General features: G+C 70.7%; 2 protein-coding genes across 8 annotated transcripts in view; both read left to right on the forward strand.

The window, feature by feature from the left end:
• Nucleotides 927–12,052, forward strand: PDE4C (phosphodiesterase 4C). 7 transcript variants are annotated; one of them, XM_021378722.1, is made up of 21 exons: nucleotides 927–1,181; nucleotides 1,859–2,204; nucleotides 2,298–2,443; nucleotides 2,817–2,957; nucleotides 3,032–3,142; nucleotides 3,776–3,822; nucleotides 4,230–4,435; nucleotides 7,500–7,688; nucleotides 7,765–7,801; nucleotides 7,905–7,978; nucleotides 8,044–8,093; nucleotides 8,542–8,657; nucleotides 8,750–8,843; nucleotides 9,343–9,515; nucleotides 9,595–9,693; nucleotides 9,773–9,937; nucleotides 10,017–10,116; nucleotides 10,191–10,345; nucleotides 10,424–10,546; nucleotides 10,702–10,884; nucleotides 10,949–12,052. In XM_021378722.1, exons 1-21 carry the CDS (start codon nucleotides 1,139–1,141, stop codon nucleotides 11,441–11,443), a joined length of 3,093 nt encoding a protein of 1,030 aa, XP_021234397.1. In that variant the 5' UTR covers nucleotides 927–1,138; the 3' UTR covers nucleotides 11,444–12,052. The 7 variants fall into 7 exon arrangements, with proteins under 7 accessions (XP_021234397.1, XP_021234398.1, XP_021234396.1 ...); XM_021378723.1 differs by having other exon boundaries at nucleotides 929–1,181; nucleotides 1,859–2,119; nucleotides 2,213–2,443; nucleotides 8,545–8,657; XM_021378721.1 differs by having other exon boundaries at nucleotides 930–1,181; nucleotides 1,859–2,119; nucleotides 2,213–2,443.
• Nucleotides 13,074–13,187, forward strand: part of RAB3A (RAB3A, member RAS oncogene family) — a 2,711-nt gene continuing 2,597 nt past the window's right edge. Inside the window, exon 1 of the mRNA XM_021378728.1 lies at nucleotides 13,074–13,161. The gene's annotated coding sequence lies outside the window, so the exon portion shown is untranslated. The remainder of the gene's footprint in view (nucleotides 13,162–13,187) is intronic.

The raw sequence follows: 13,187 nt of genomic DNA on the forward strand, positions 1-13,187 counted from the left end.
TTGGGGGGGGTCGCCGAATTCCTCCCCCGCCGCCCGCCGTGCTGCCCCCCCGGAGTGCCCCCAACCGGGAGGGGACCCCGGGGCTGCGGGGGGGGTCACGGGGGCGCGCCGCTGCCTCCCGGCCCCGGGCTCCTTCTCGGCACTGTCTCGGGGTGAGCTTCTCCCTCCCCCCCCCGCTTCCTGCTCCTCCGTGCCGCTGCCTGCCCCGGCCCCGCTGCTGTGCCACAGCCGCCCCCCATCCCTTCCCCCCCCCGGAGCTGTTTCCTCCTCCCCAGCGCCGGGAGCGCCCCAGGGGCCGCCTCGTGCCTCAGTTTCCCCGGAATGAGGCTCTTCCCGGAGCGCGTTTGGAGCTGTGGGGCCGTCCCCGTGGCACGGGGCGGGGTGGTGGCACCGGGACGGGTGGGGAGCTGTTCCAGATCCGGTGCGGGCTGTGCCGGGCCGGGCTGTGCCAATACGGAACGTCCCGGCCCCAGGGGTTTGGCGGGGAGCCCGGCGCGCTGGGGCTGCGCTGGGGGTGGTGGAGGGAGCGCGGCCTCCAGGGCTGCAGCGGGCGCGGTGTGCCCCGGCTCCACGCATCCTCACCTCCCCGTGCCTCGTGTCCCCACCGCAGCCCCATGTCCCCACATCGCCATGCCCCCGCGTTCACATGTCCCCACATCCTCGTGCCCAAATTCCTGTCTCCCCAAGTTCCCGTGTTCCCACGTGTTCACGTTCCCACATCTCCACATTGTTGCATCCCCACATCCCTATGCCCTTGTGCCCTCAGGTCCCCACCTTCCCCCGCCCCCACGTCCCCGTGTCCTCGTGTCCCTATGTCTCCAGGTCCCAGAAACGTCCCCGTGCCCCCATCCCCGTGTCCCCACTTCCTCCTGTCCCCGTACGTCCCCGCCTCGTGTCCCGCTGCACCCGCGGTGCCCTCACGCTGCGGTACCGCGGGGGGAAACTGAGGCACGAAGGTGGGGGTGGGGATTCTCCCCCCGGTGCTGCATCGCCGCCCGGGGCCGGTAGGGGGCTCCGCTGTTCCCCGCCCCGGGGCAGATAAAGGCGGCGGCGGCGGCGGCGGAGGCGGCAGAACGGCACCGGCAGCACCGGGGCAGCACCGGGTGGGACGGCGGGGCCGGCGGGGCCGGGGGGGGTCATGGAACGGCTGCTGCTGTGCTGTGCTGCCCTGCTGGCCGCAGGTACCGGGGCGGGCGGGGATGCCGGGCAGTTCCGGGTGGGCACTGGGGTGGCTGTGGGATCCTGGGCGGCGTGGGAAGGGTCCGTGGGGTCTGCCCGGCTCCGGGGGGGGCTCTGCCGTGATGCGATGGTGCATGGGCACCTCGGCACAGGGAGGGGATCCGGGGCTGAGCCCCCACTCAGGGCATTGGGGTGGGACACAGCTGGCATGGGGCTGGCACCCTTTCCCCCATGCTGCCCATCCCCAGGGGACAGCGGAGCCCCTGCCGCGTGGTACTCATGGTCCTGGGGGGCTCGCGGGGACCCCTCGGTGGGGCCACCGCTGGGTGCCTGCTGTGTCTGCTTGGTGCCCCCTGGGCAGGGCCGAGGCTGCTCCTCCTGTTGTGCAAACAGGAATGGTGCGATAAGAGCACCGCTGGCACAGCTCTGTGCTGCCAAGCAGGGTGTGGGTGGCGTGGCATGGCAAGTCCCCATGGCTGGGACACAACGTCACCGCGGCGCTGCTCACATCGTCCCCAGCACTGCTGAGCCAAACCTGCCCTTCCCGGGGCCGCGTTTGGGGTTGGGAGGGGCATTGTGCCCCTCTGTGTGTGGCAAAAGCACCTGGAGAATGAATTGGGGCAGGCGCTGTGATCCCCCAGGGCCCTGCCCTGTCCTTGCTGCCTGGCTCTCTCCTTAGGGACACTCCGTGGCCACACATCAGCAACGTCACAGCCCCCAGCCAGCTCGTCCGCAGCTGTCACCACGCAGATGCATGCCATGTCTTCACTCAGCTCAGGGACGACTGAACCAAAGCCACTGACGACGGACGTAACTCCCAGCTCAGCAACATCTCCATCCCACGTCACTGAAGCACCATCTTCCACTGGCATCCCAAGCTCTGCAGCAGCTGAACCTCCCTCCAGCCCTGCAGGAACACCATCTCTGCCCATGACATCAGGCTCAGCGCCATTGCTCACATCCCCATCCAGCACCCCCACCGCACTGGCTCCGTCCAACCTGACCACAGTGCACAACCATACGTGGTCCCCAGGCTCAGCGCCATTGCTCACATCCCCATCCAGCACCCCCACCGCACTGGCTCCGTCCAACCTGACCACAGTGCACAACCATACGTGGTCCCCAAGCTCAGCTCCAGCCCCATCCTCTCCTGGGCGCCCTGACCCCGCTCCCAGCTCTGCTGCGCCCACCACCGCCCCGGCTCCTGGCACCGCCTCGGCCCCCAGCTCCAGCACCACACGGGTGCTCGGGACTGGCACCTTGGGTGAGCCCCATGGGGTGGGATTTGGGGCGGGGCTGAGCAGCGCCATGGCTGCTTTCCCTTCCCACGCTGTGCACGGGGACTGGATGTGCTCAGGTGCCACTGGGTGCTGCTGTGTGTTCCTGGCCCCACGGGAGTGCCCAAGTTCCCATGGTCTGGGGGCCGTGCTTGCAGGGGGTGCGGGTCACAGAGGGAGGAGGCTTCTGTCCCCTTAGACCACCCAAAATCTCTCCCCATCCACTTTGGGGGGGTACTGCGAGCTCCCCCTTTCTTCCCTGGTGCTGTGGGCTGGCGGTAGCTGGGGGGTGACACGGGCACCCAAGTGGGCGCGGGGTCCTGCTGGGTAATGGGGTGCCCGTCTCGCCCCACAGTACAGCCCTCCTCCAAACCCAACCCCGGGGTGGTGGTGGTCATCAGCCTCTTCGTGGCGGTGCTGGTGGGGGCCGTGGCCATGCTGCTGGTGAGGCTGTGCCGCTGTGGGAAGCCCCAATTCCAGCGGCTGGACGAGGTGCCCATGGTGCGTGTGGGGCCGGGGGGCGGTGGGGGGCGGCGGGGGCTCCGTCTCTCACCCCGATCTCTCTCCTTCCTTAGGGCAAAGTGTCGGAGGTGTCCGCCTTCGCCCGTCACCCCCCCAGGTGACCCCGCTGTGCCGAATAAAGACGCTGCAGCCCTGGCTTTGGTTTCCCAGCTGCGCTGCACCCCGTGGGTGTCAAATCCTCGGGGAGGGGGAACCCCGAGCATTTTGGGGTCAGGGCTGGGATGGAGGTCCCGGGGCACAGATGGAGGAGGAGCGTGGGGCGGGGGGGCTGCACGGTGCCCCCCCCCCCCCAGGGCGCGAGCGGGCAGGCACGCACATCGCCTTCCTTCTGCTCGGCTGCACTCGGCCGAGGCTGCGGCGCGATCCGGTAATGGGGGCGGGCGTGGGGCTGGGGGTGATGTGGGGCAGCCATCCCCGAGGTGGGGACGGGGATAGGAGGGGGGAAGGTCAGCATCGCGCGATGGGGAGGGGTGTGTCAGCGGTACCTGGGGAGCGCCCGGGGCTGCTCCCTTCTTCTGGACGTTTAGGGACGGGGATTTAGGGCCTGGTGGGTGCTCCGGGATGGGGCGTGCTGCCATCCCCGTGGCCTCGGGTCCCCGTCCCTCGGGTGTCCCTTGGGGATAGCGGTGAGCCGGGGTCGGGGGGGTCTGGGGCGGCCACGGCGGGATCCGGTGCTCCTCCGAGCTCTGAGACGCCGCGCTGAGCCCCGTCCATCGCGGCGCGGTGGAAATGTAAACGGCTCCCCCCGCCCCACCGAGGGGTGACCCGGAGCCCCCTCTCACCCCCCTACCCCGCAGCCACGATGCGACGGAGCCGCACGGCGCTGCCCTTCCTGAGCGTGGAGGTGAGACAGCACCGGGACCGGGCACCGGGAACGCGGGGGGCACCGGGAAACGGGCACTTGGGGGGCAGCGGGGTGGGCACCGTGGCGGCTGAGTGAGATCCCCGATGGGAAGCGTCCCAGCACCGCGCCTCCGGGCGGCAATCAGCGTGCTGATGGCGCTCGGAGTTAATTATCCCCCTAATGGGCTGTTAATTATTATTCGCCCCTGCGTAATTGCGCGCCGGCTCCGGGGGATTTTCCAGCGGGATCCCAGGAAGGGGGGGGCACGCGGAGCTGCTGGGACATCCCCCGGTGTCCCCCGGGAACGTGTTCCGCCCGCATTTCGGGGTCCCCGGGGGCCAGGGACACCCGGAGAGCTCCCCGGGCCACTCACCGCCCCCCCCCCCCCGTCCCCGTGTCCCCCGCAGCGCTGCCGCGACGCCGCCGAGGCCATCCCGGTGGGACCGGGACCGGGTCCGGGGTCGGTGCCGGGCGCCGTCCGCCGCCGCTTCTCCGGGACTCCGCTGCTGCCGCCGCTGGGCTGCCGGGGGGGCCCCGAGCCCGAGGGCTCCCGCGTGGTGTTCACCATCGAGGAGAGCGGCCCCAGCAGCGGTGACGAGGCCGATCCCCCCCGGTAAGCGGTGCCGGTGCGGGGCTGCCCGGAACTCAGTGCCCCGCGGGGCCGGGGGGAGCCGGGGGGTTCTGCTCAGCGCCGAGACGGGAGACGGGGGGGTACCGGGGTTATGGGGGGGGGTGACGCAACCGGTTTCAGCACCGAGGAACGGACAGCGGCCCCGAGGTGGGCAGGAGCCCGTCCCGTCCCCATGATCCCGTCCCCGGTCCCGGTGGTGGCCCCCCAGCACGTCCCCGCCCGGAGGTGACCTCACTCCTTCCCCTGGCACCGCCGAGCCGTTATTTTGGAGCCGTTCCCGTCCCCCTCCCCCGGGGCCGTCCCATCTCGGGGGGCCGCCTCCGGCCCGGCCCCGGCTCCGGTGTCACCCGCTGTCCCCCCCTCGCGCACGGACACGTGTCCCCGCGCGGGGGGGGGTGCGGGCAGTGCCGTCCCGGGGCTGAGGACTGGCTGTCCCGCGGTCCGGCCCAGCCCCGCTGTCCCATGGGCTCCCGCCTGCCAGGCGGGGACAGCTCTGTCCCCACCCCGCTGTCCCAATCCCCCCCCCAGCCCGTGCCAGGATGTCGCAACACCCCCCCGATGTCCCCATGCTCGCACCCAGCGGGTCCCCTTTGCCGCGCCCCCTGCCCGGTGCCTCCGGGGGTCCCACGGGTGCCGCCGTGCCGGGGGGGCCCTGCCTGGCTCCCCGCCCCTCCCGGGATATTTTGGTCTTCGCCGCAGACAGCAGGTACCGCTGCGTCACCGGGTCAGGGGGCACCCGGCTCCCACGGCCCAGGCAGGGCCACGCGTGTCCCTGGGGGTCTCATCCGGCTCCGTGTCCCCACACCGGGCAGTGAGGAGGAGTGTGGGGGGGACAAGGTTGGCTCTCGTGGGTCTCTTGGTGACACTGTGGTATGGTCGCTGTGTGCACCTGGGGTGCTCTGGGCTCGGCCATGTCCCTTGGTGGCACCATGTCACGGCCACGGCGTGTATCCGGGATGCTCCAGGCTTGGACACGTCCCTTGGTGGCACTGTGGCGTGTCCGCACCATGTGTCCGGATGCTCTGGGCTCAGCTGTGTCCCTTGGTCACGCTGCAGCACGGCCGCACTTGTGTCCCTCGGTGACATCGTGGCACGGCCACTTCATCTGTCTCGGATGCTCCAGGCACAGCCCTGTCCCTCGGTGGCACTGCGGTGTGTCCCCACCACGTGCCCAGCTCGCTCCAGGCGCAGCCCGTGCTGTGTGCAGGACACATGGTGCTCAGCGTGGCACTGCTGCTCACGTCCCAGCCGAGCATCCTCACCCGGCGGGCACAGCTGCCACCTCGGGGACAGGAGGGCGCCCGGTGGCACAGGGCCACGTGCCCGCGAGCCGTGCTCACGTGGGGCCGCAGGAGCAGTCGGGGCGCCGGGGGGGGGGGCCGAACCAGACAGTTGTTTAATTTCTCAGGCGCGGGCGGGAGGGGGATGGAAAGTTTCCCGGGGCCGCGGGGGGAACGACCGCGCACTTCCTGCTCCGCACCGCTCGCATCCCTGTGGGTCTGGACCCCCAGCGCCGCGCTGCGGTCCCCTCAGCGAGGCCATGCTGCCCTCCCCGGGGGTTTCGTCGCCGGTGGGGTCCCCTCGGGGGTCCCCTCGCAACTCCCCTGTGCTGTTCAGGAGGCTGCGGATGAACCAGAGCATCCGCCTGCAGCGCCGCTTCACCGTGGCGCATCCCCTCGGGTAAGGGGGGGGTCCGAGTGGGGTCCTGAGCGCATGGGGGTGGCAGTGGGGCAGTGGGGAACGGGGACGGGGTCAGCGTGGACACCCTCAGTGCTGTGGTCTGACCCCATCGGCGGGGACGTGGGGCTGAGTGGGGCCTTTGTGCCGGCGGGGCTGAGCTGGGTGGGGGGCAGCGGTGGCTGAGGGTGAGCGTGCTCATAGCAGCCATGGGCGCAGTGGGGCCGCTGGGCTCTGTCTGTGGGGTGTCTGCCCAGGGTGGGGGCACAGCAGGGGGAGGGCAAGGCAATGCAGGCACAGCGGAGGGGCAGGAGGCACTGACTCCCACTCTGGGGGGGCCGGGGTGCTGCAGGGAGCAGCAATGCCCTCCCCAATGCCAACAGCACCTATTTATAGCGGCCCCCAGCCCCCCCGGCTGCCTGACACCGCGCAGCATGGAAAGTATTTCTGAGTTCGGCACCAGAGCTGCTGTCCTGGCTGTGCCCCCCCCAGCCACACTGCTCCCACCCCAGTGTGCCCCACGGCCATTGCGGGGGGCAAGTATGTGTGTCTACCCCACGTCCTGGTGACACTGTGCCCGGGTTGGGGCTGTCCCTGGGGTGGCAGCGGGGTCAGGGGTGGCTGAGCTGCACCGGGGGGGGGAACAAACCCCCAATTGAGCCGCAGGGCTGGAGGAGCCACAATGCGGCTTTGTGTCCCCGTACCATCGGGGACGTGGGGCAGAGACCGACAGCGGGGCCGGGGGATGCAGCCAGGCGGCCGCTGCCCTTCCCGGAGGCATTCCTGCATCGGGTAGGTCCGGCGGCGTGGGGGGACAGGGACACTCAGCCCCACACTTTCCCTGGGTGGCTCGTCCCTATCCCCATGGCGGCACTGGGAGGGGACACATGCTGGTGACCCTCGCTGTGTCCCCATGAGCGGCCGTTCCCATGACCCGGGGGCAGCGGGGTGGCGGCTGCCATGGGGACAGCGCAGGGCCAGCATCCCTGTCCCCGTGCCTCTTGTGCCCCGTGGGCTGCACGGCTCCGGATGGCACCGCCCCACCGCGTCCCCAGGGGCCGGCGCTTGGCTTCCCCTGTGGTTTCTGTCCTTCGATGTCCCCTGGCTCCGTGCCCCGGACAGGTCACTGTGGGGTGCAGCGCTCTGGGCTACGGCTGATGGAGACTTTCGAGGACTCGCAGCCGTCGGGAACCGTGGTGCTGGGGACGCTGGGACGAGGGATGGTGGTGACATGGGATGGCCCACCTCCACCTGGGGGTCCCAGCCTCGCCCTGGCTGCAAATGGGGACAGCAGCGATGTCCCCATCACCTCCCAGCGCCCCCGCCGATGCCACCCTCCCCGTGCCAGCCCTGTCCTCTATCCCCGCAGCTTTGACCTGGAGAATGGCCCCCCGGGCAGGGGACCCCTGGAGCCGCAGTGCAGCCCGGGCGCGGGGCTGGTGCTGCAGGGCGCCTTCCCCCACGGCCAGCGCCGCGAGTCCTTCCTCTACCGCTCCGACAGCGACTACGACCTGTCCCCCAAGGCCATGTCCCGCAACTCCTCCATTGCCAGCGACCTGTGAGTCAGCCCCGACCCTCGGCCCCGCGCTCCCATCCCGCACCCCCCCCCCTCACCTCCTCTTTGCTCCCCACAGGCACGGGGAAGACATGATCGTCACGCCCTTCGCCCAGGTGCGGCAAAAGAGGGGGCACATCCCCGTGTCCCCCGGTCCCCAGCGCTATGGGGAGGGCCGGGGCTGCGCAACACATCCCCAGCCCCTCTCGCACCCCCCAGGTCCTGGCCAGCCTGCGCACCGTGCGCACCAACGTGACGGTGCTGCTGCACCTCCAGGAGCGCGTGGGCACCAAGTGAGTGGGGGGTGGGGGGTGGCTGTGGGGGCACGGTGCAGTGCTCAGCTCTGTGCCCTCTGCAGGCGGGCGTCGAGCAGCAGCCTCCCCTCCACCAGCAAGGCCGGCCTGTCCGGTGAGTGCCCCAATGGGGACAAATAGGGTGCCGGGGGTGGGGGGGTCAGGTGGCGGTCCCCACAGTGGGGATGCGGTGTCCCCTCGCCCGTGGGGTGCGGTGATGGCTTTGCCCTTTGGGATCCATGTCGGGTTTTCGGCAGCTCCATCCGCCCATCGCGCAGCAGTGGCGGTGGAACGACTCCCGTTGACGTCAGACCTTCCATTAATAAATCCCCGGGCGACGCGTGGGGCCCTGCGGGATCCCCAGGCTGGGCGTCACCTCGGGGCGAGGCGCGGGGACAGCGTGACACCATGCTGCGCACCGGGGACAGCGCCCGCTCAGCACCGCTCCCCAGCCCCGTGCCACCACGGCCCGGTGGGGACGCGAGCATCCCTCGGTGGGGATGGCGGGGCCGGGCCCTCACTCGTGTCCCCGTGCCTGGCCGTGACGCCGCGCTGCCCCGCAGCAGAGGATGCTCAGCAGAAGCTGTCCCTGGAGACCCTGGAGGAGTTGGACTGGTGCCTGGAGCAGCTGGAGACGCTGCAGACGCGGCACTCGGTCGGAGAAATGGCCTCCAACAAGGTGGGGGCCGCCGCCCTGGGGATGCTCACCCCACCGTGGGGGCACGGGGGCTGCCCCCCACATTGCTCAGCCCCATCCGCTGCCGCCCGCAGTTCAAGCGGATGCTGAGCCGGGAGCTGTCGCACCTCTCAGAGAGTGGCCGCTCGGGGAACCAGGTGTCCGAGTACATTTCCAGCACCTTCCTGGGTGAGTTCCCCCCTGGGGGGCAGTGACCCCGCACCCCTCTGCAGCTCGGGGGCCTGTGGCACGCTCAGCTCAATGCCTGCAGCAGCCACACGGAGCCGGGCGCGCATCACCGCAGCGCCGAGCCCCACAGCATCTGTGGGACAGCGCCGCTTGCAAAGGAACAAACGTTTGGGGCCGTGCGTCGGGGCTTCCCAGGGAGCTGCCCTGGGATTGGTGGCTTTGGGAGAGTGTTACAGCCTCGGTCCTGGCTATGAGCACCGGTGCAAACTGGGGCGTGCTGCTGGATGCCGCTCCGTGCTGGTGCACGGGTGGGAAGCTGGCACGGGGCTGTCCCTGCATGGGGGACCCCAGGGGGCAGCCCCACGGTGGGTGGATGGTGGGAGCTCCCGGCAGCCCCCCCGGTTGCCATGGCGTTGCAGCGCTATCCGTGCACGCTGACGTCAGCCGTCGGGGGGGCCCGGGGGGGCCGCGCTCCCCCCTCACCACCGCGGCCGCGCAGACAAGCAGCACGAGGTGGAGATTCCCCCGGCGCTGCCCAAGGAGAAGGAGCGGGAGCGCAGGAAGCGGCCGATGTCGCAGATCAGCGGCGTGAGGAAGCCGGCACACGGCCCCCGCCTCGCCGCCATCCCGCGCTTCGGGGTGCGCACGGAGCAGGAGGGGCTGCTGGCCAAGGTGAGCCCCCACCCGGCGTGGATCTGTCCCCCCGCGGGGTCCCGGCCCCCGCGGACCCCCCCCATCCCTTGGTCCCCAGGAGCTGCAGAACACCAACAAGTGGGGTCTCAACATCTTCAAAGTGGCCGAGTACTCAGGAAACCGCCCGCTGACGGTCCTCATGTACAGCATCTTCCAGGTGAGCACCGGGGGGCTGCCCCCTCCCCGCCCCCGCTGGGGACGAGCCCCCCATGGCCCCCTCTCCCCCCCCCTGGCAGGAGCGCGACCTGATGAAGACGTTCCGCATCCCCGCCGACACCTTCCTCACCTACATGCTGACGCTGGAGGACCACTACCGCGCCGACGTGGCGTACCACAACAACATCCACGCCGCCGACGTGGCGCAGTCCACCCACGTGCTGCTCTCCACGCCGGCGCTGGAGGTGAGCCCCCCTCCCCCGGCGCCACCAAACGCGTCCGCCGTGGCGGTGACCGCCCGTGCCGCCCTTCCCCCGCTCCCAGGCCGTCTTCACCGACCTGGAGATCATGGCCGCCATCTTCGCCAGCGCCATCCACGACGTCGACCACCCCGGCGTCTCCAACCAGTTCCTCATCAACACCAGTGAGCCGGGGCGGAGCGGGGCGGCGGGGACGCGTGCCCGGGGTCACCGCGGTGTGACCGGTGCCGTCCCGCAGACTCCGAGCTGGCGCTGATGTACAACGACGCCTCGGTGCTGGAGAACCACCACCTGGCCGTGGGCTTCAAGCTGCTGCAGGAGGAGAACTGCGACATCTTCCAGAACCTGAGCAAGAAGCAGAGGCAGTCGCTTCGCAAGATGGCCATCGATATGGTGCGCAGCGCCGTGGGGTGCGGGGTGGGCCCCGAGCTGGGGCCGGGCTGAGCCCTCCGCCCCACACACCCTGCCCAGGTGCTGGCCACCGACATGTCCAAGCACATGAACCTGCTGGCGGACCTGAAGACCATGGTGGAGACCAAGAAGGTGACCAGCCTGGGGGTGCTGCTGCTGGACAACTACTCCGACCGGATCCAGGTGGGCACGGGGACGCGGGCAGGGAACGCTGCTGCAGCCCATACCACTGAGCCTGGCTGCGGGATGTTCCCTTCGGAGCCATCACCGCCGAGGGGACGCCCGGTGGTGGCCCTGGGGACGAAGGCCATGGGGTGAGCGGCATGGGGCCCCTGCAGGTTCTGCAGAACATGGTGCACTGCGCCGACCTCAGCAACCCCACCAAACCGCTGGAGCTGTACCGGCAGTGGACCGACCGCATCATGGCCGAGTTCTTCCACCAGGGTGACCGGGAGCGCGAGAAGGGGATGGAGATCAGCCCCATGTGCGACAAGCACACCGCCTCCGTGGAGAAGTCCCAGGTGGGGGCACGGCGTGGGGCCGGGACCGGGGGCACCACAGGGGCTGAGCTCTCCCTTTTCCCAGGTGGGATTCATCGACTTCATCGCCCACCCGCTGTGGGAGACCTGGGCCGACCTCGTGCACCCCGACGCCCAGGAGATCCTGGACACGCTGGAGGACAACCGGGAGTGGTACCAGAGCATGATCCCGCGCAGCCCCTCCCCACCGCCCGAGGTGGGGGCTGAGGTGCCCCCCGCTGCCCCCAGCAAGTCCCGGTGCGAGAGGACGCTGGAGGAGGAGGAGGGAGAATTGGACACGGAGCCCGAGGGGCCCGAGAGCCCTTTGGAGGAGGACAACAGCGGCTCCAAGACGTCGGCTACAGATGATTCGGAGTCGGCCGACACCGAGCGCTTGTCACCCGGCTCCGGGGACCGGGAGGTGGACAACAGGAGGGTGCTGGAGGGGACTCTGCCAAAGGACAGAGCTGGTGGTGGCTGCATGGCGCCGGACCCCGAGAGCGGCAGGGAGCTGTGCCTGGACACGGAGGGCAATGTCACATTCCTGCCCCTGGGCACGTAGCGGCCCGGCCGGGGGGTCCTATCGCTGCCACGGGGACGTGGGACTGGGCACTGCCACTCCTGGGCCTGGCACGCAGAGCCCCAAAGGATTTCCCCACGTGGGAGCTGGGCAGGTCCTGATGGTAACGAGGATGCTGCTCACCCCCTCCCCTGCTTCCACCCAGTGTCCCTGCATCGGCTGCTGGGAAAGGGCCCTGTTACCACGAACAGGGCTGGAGGACACGGGCTCCTGCCTGTCCCAGCCCTGGGCACGCTGTATCGCACAGCGGAGCGGTCCCCATTCAGCACAGCGCAGCCAAAAGCGTTTTGACGTCGCGGTGGCACGCGGCACCCGGGGTCCGGGCACCTCAGCACAACGCCCACGAGTCGGAGCTGGATTTATTCGGGGACTTCGCTTGGGAAAGCCTTTGGTTGCTCACTTCGTACTGCCAGCCCCACCTGGGTGCACACACACACGCAGCAGGAGCCGCTCTGACTGCGCTCAGCGCCCGAAATGCTGCGCTGCATTCGGCACCTTGGGCCCCGGGGGCATTGCAGCCCTTGGAGACGTTTCGGTTTCTTCCTTCACCCTCCGGGTATTAAACCTCATTTGTTTCACTCCCCCCCCCGACCCCCGAGTGGACGGCGCTCATCTCATGGGTGCTGGGGGCACCGCAGCCGGGTCGCGACGTGCTCGGTGGCCCCAAGGGGAGGGCAGAGGGCTGCGCTGTGCGCTGCAACGAAGCCGAGCTCCTCCCTGGAAACGTCGCTCCGTCGCTGGCAAACACGACCCACGGAGGTAAATATTTAATCGCCGGCTTGCTCCCTGCTCTTCCGCATTGCTCCCGGGGGCGATTGATCGGCAAACACGGCCCCACCCGCAGCACCGCCCCCGCAGAACCCCACGGCAGCGGAGGGTCCCCGTGGTCCCCCAGCCCGGCCCTGCCACCCCCTCCTTTCGCCCCACGGCTTGGGGGGGGGGTGCCTTCCCCAAACCCCCTGGGGCGGGGGAAGAACACCTGGATCCCGGGGCCTGGCTGTGGGCCCCGGAGCTGGGGGGGCTCTGCGGGGCGGGTGGGAGCTCGATGCCCCCGACCCCGGGGTGCAGCCCCGCAGTGCTCGGAGCTCCCCGCAGGCCTCGTGCTGCCCGCAGCCCCGGGGGGGACCGGGGCGATGCTGCGGCCCGAGGGGGCGGGAGGCCGCGCCTGGAGGTGTGGGGGGCTGCGCTCGGGCTCTGTGGGTGGTCCCGAGGCCTTCGGGCCCCGGCTGCGGGCTGAGCCCCCGCCATCTGCCGCGGCCTAATCCGCGCCGAGCTCAGCCCGCAGCGGGGCCGCCGGAGGACGCGGGGTCCGGGGCGGGACACGACCGCCCACCCGCACCGGGCGTCACCTCAGGGCGCGGGGTCACCGGGCTCGGGGGGCCCGAGGGTGGCAGGTGACCGGGCGCGGCGGGGACCGTGCCCCCCTCCCCGCTCCCCCCCGCCCCGCACCGGGGATGGGCGCTCCCGCAGCCCCAGCGCCGCGCCCGGCAAGGGGCGTGTCCCATCTCGGCCCCGCCCCCGGCTGCCGGCTGCCCATCACCGCGCGCCGCCGACCAATCGGCGCGCCCCGTGCGCCCCTCCGCTGACGTCAGCTCCTCATCTGCATACCTAGCCCCGCCCCCTCCGACGTCACCGGGCTCTGCAACCGCCGGGGCGGCGCGCGCCGCTGCTGCAGTCGCTGCGGGGAGTGCGGGGAGGAGGTGAGCGCGCCCCCGCGGCCCCCCCC

Source organism: Numida meleagris, chromosome 27 (assembly GCF_002078875.1).
Source record: "Numida meleagris isolate 19003 breed g44 Domestic line chromosome 27, NumMel1.0, whole genome shotgun sequence".
In the NCBI taxonomy this organism is placed as follows: Eukaryota; Metazoa; Chordata; class Aves; order Galliformes; family Numididae; genus Numida; species Numida meleagris.

What these genes read in the sequence shown, in the direction of transcription:
- PDE4C (XM_021378722.1), top strand. Translation starts at nt 1,139, where the DNA reads ATGGAACGGCTGCTGCTGTGCTGTGCTGCCCTGCTGGCCGCAG. An exon ending in GACGAGGCCGATCCCCCCCG is followed by an intron (nt 4,436 to 7,499) that starts GTAAGCGGTGCC and finishes CTATCCCCGCAG; the next exon opens with CTTTGACCTGGAGAATGGCC. An exon ending in CCTCCGTGGAGAAGTCCCAG is followed by an intron (nt 10,885 to 10,948) that starts GTGGGGGCACGG and finishes CCCTTTTCCCAG; the next exon opens with GTGGGATTCATCGACTTCAT.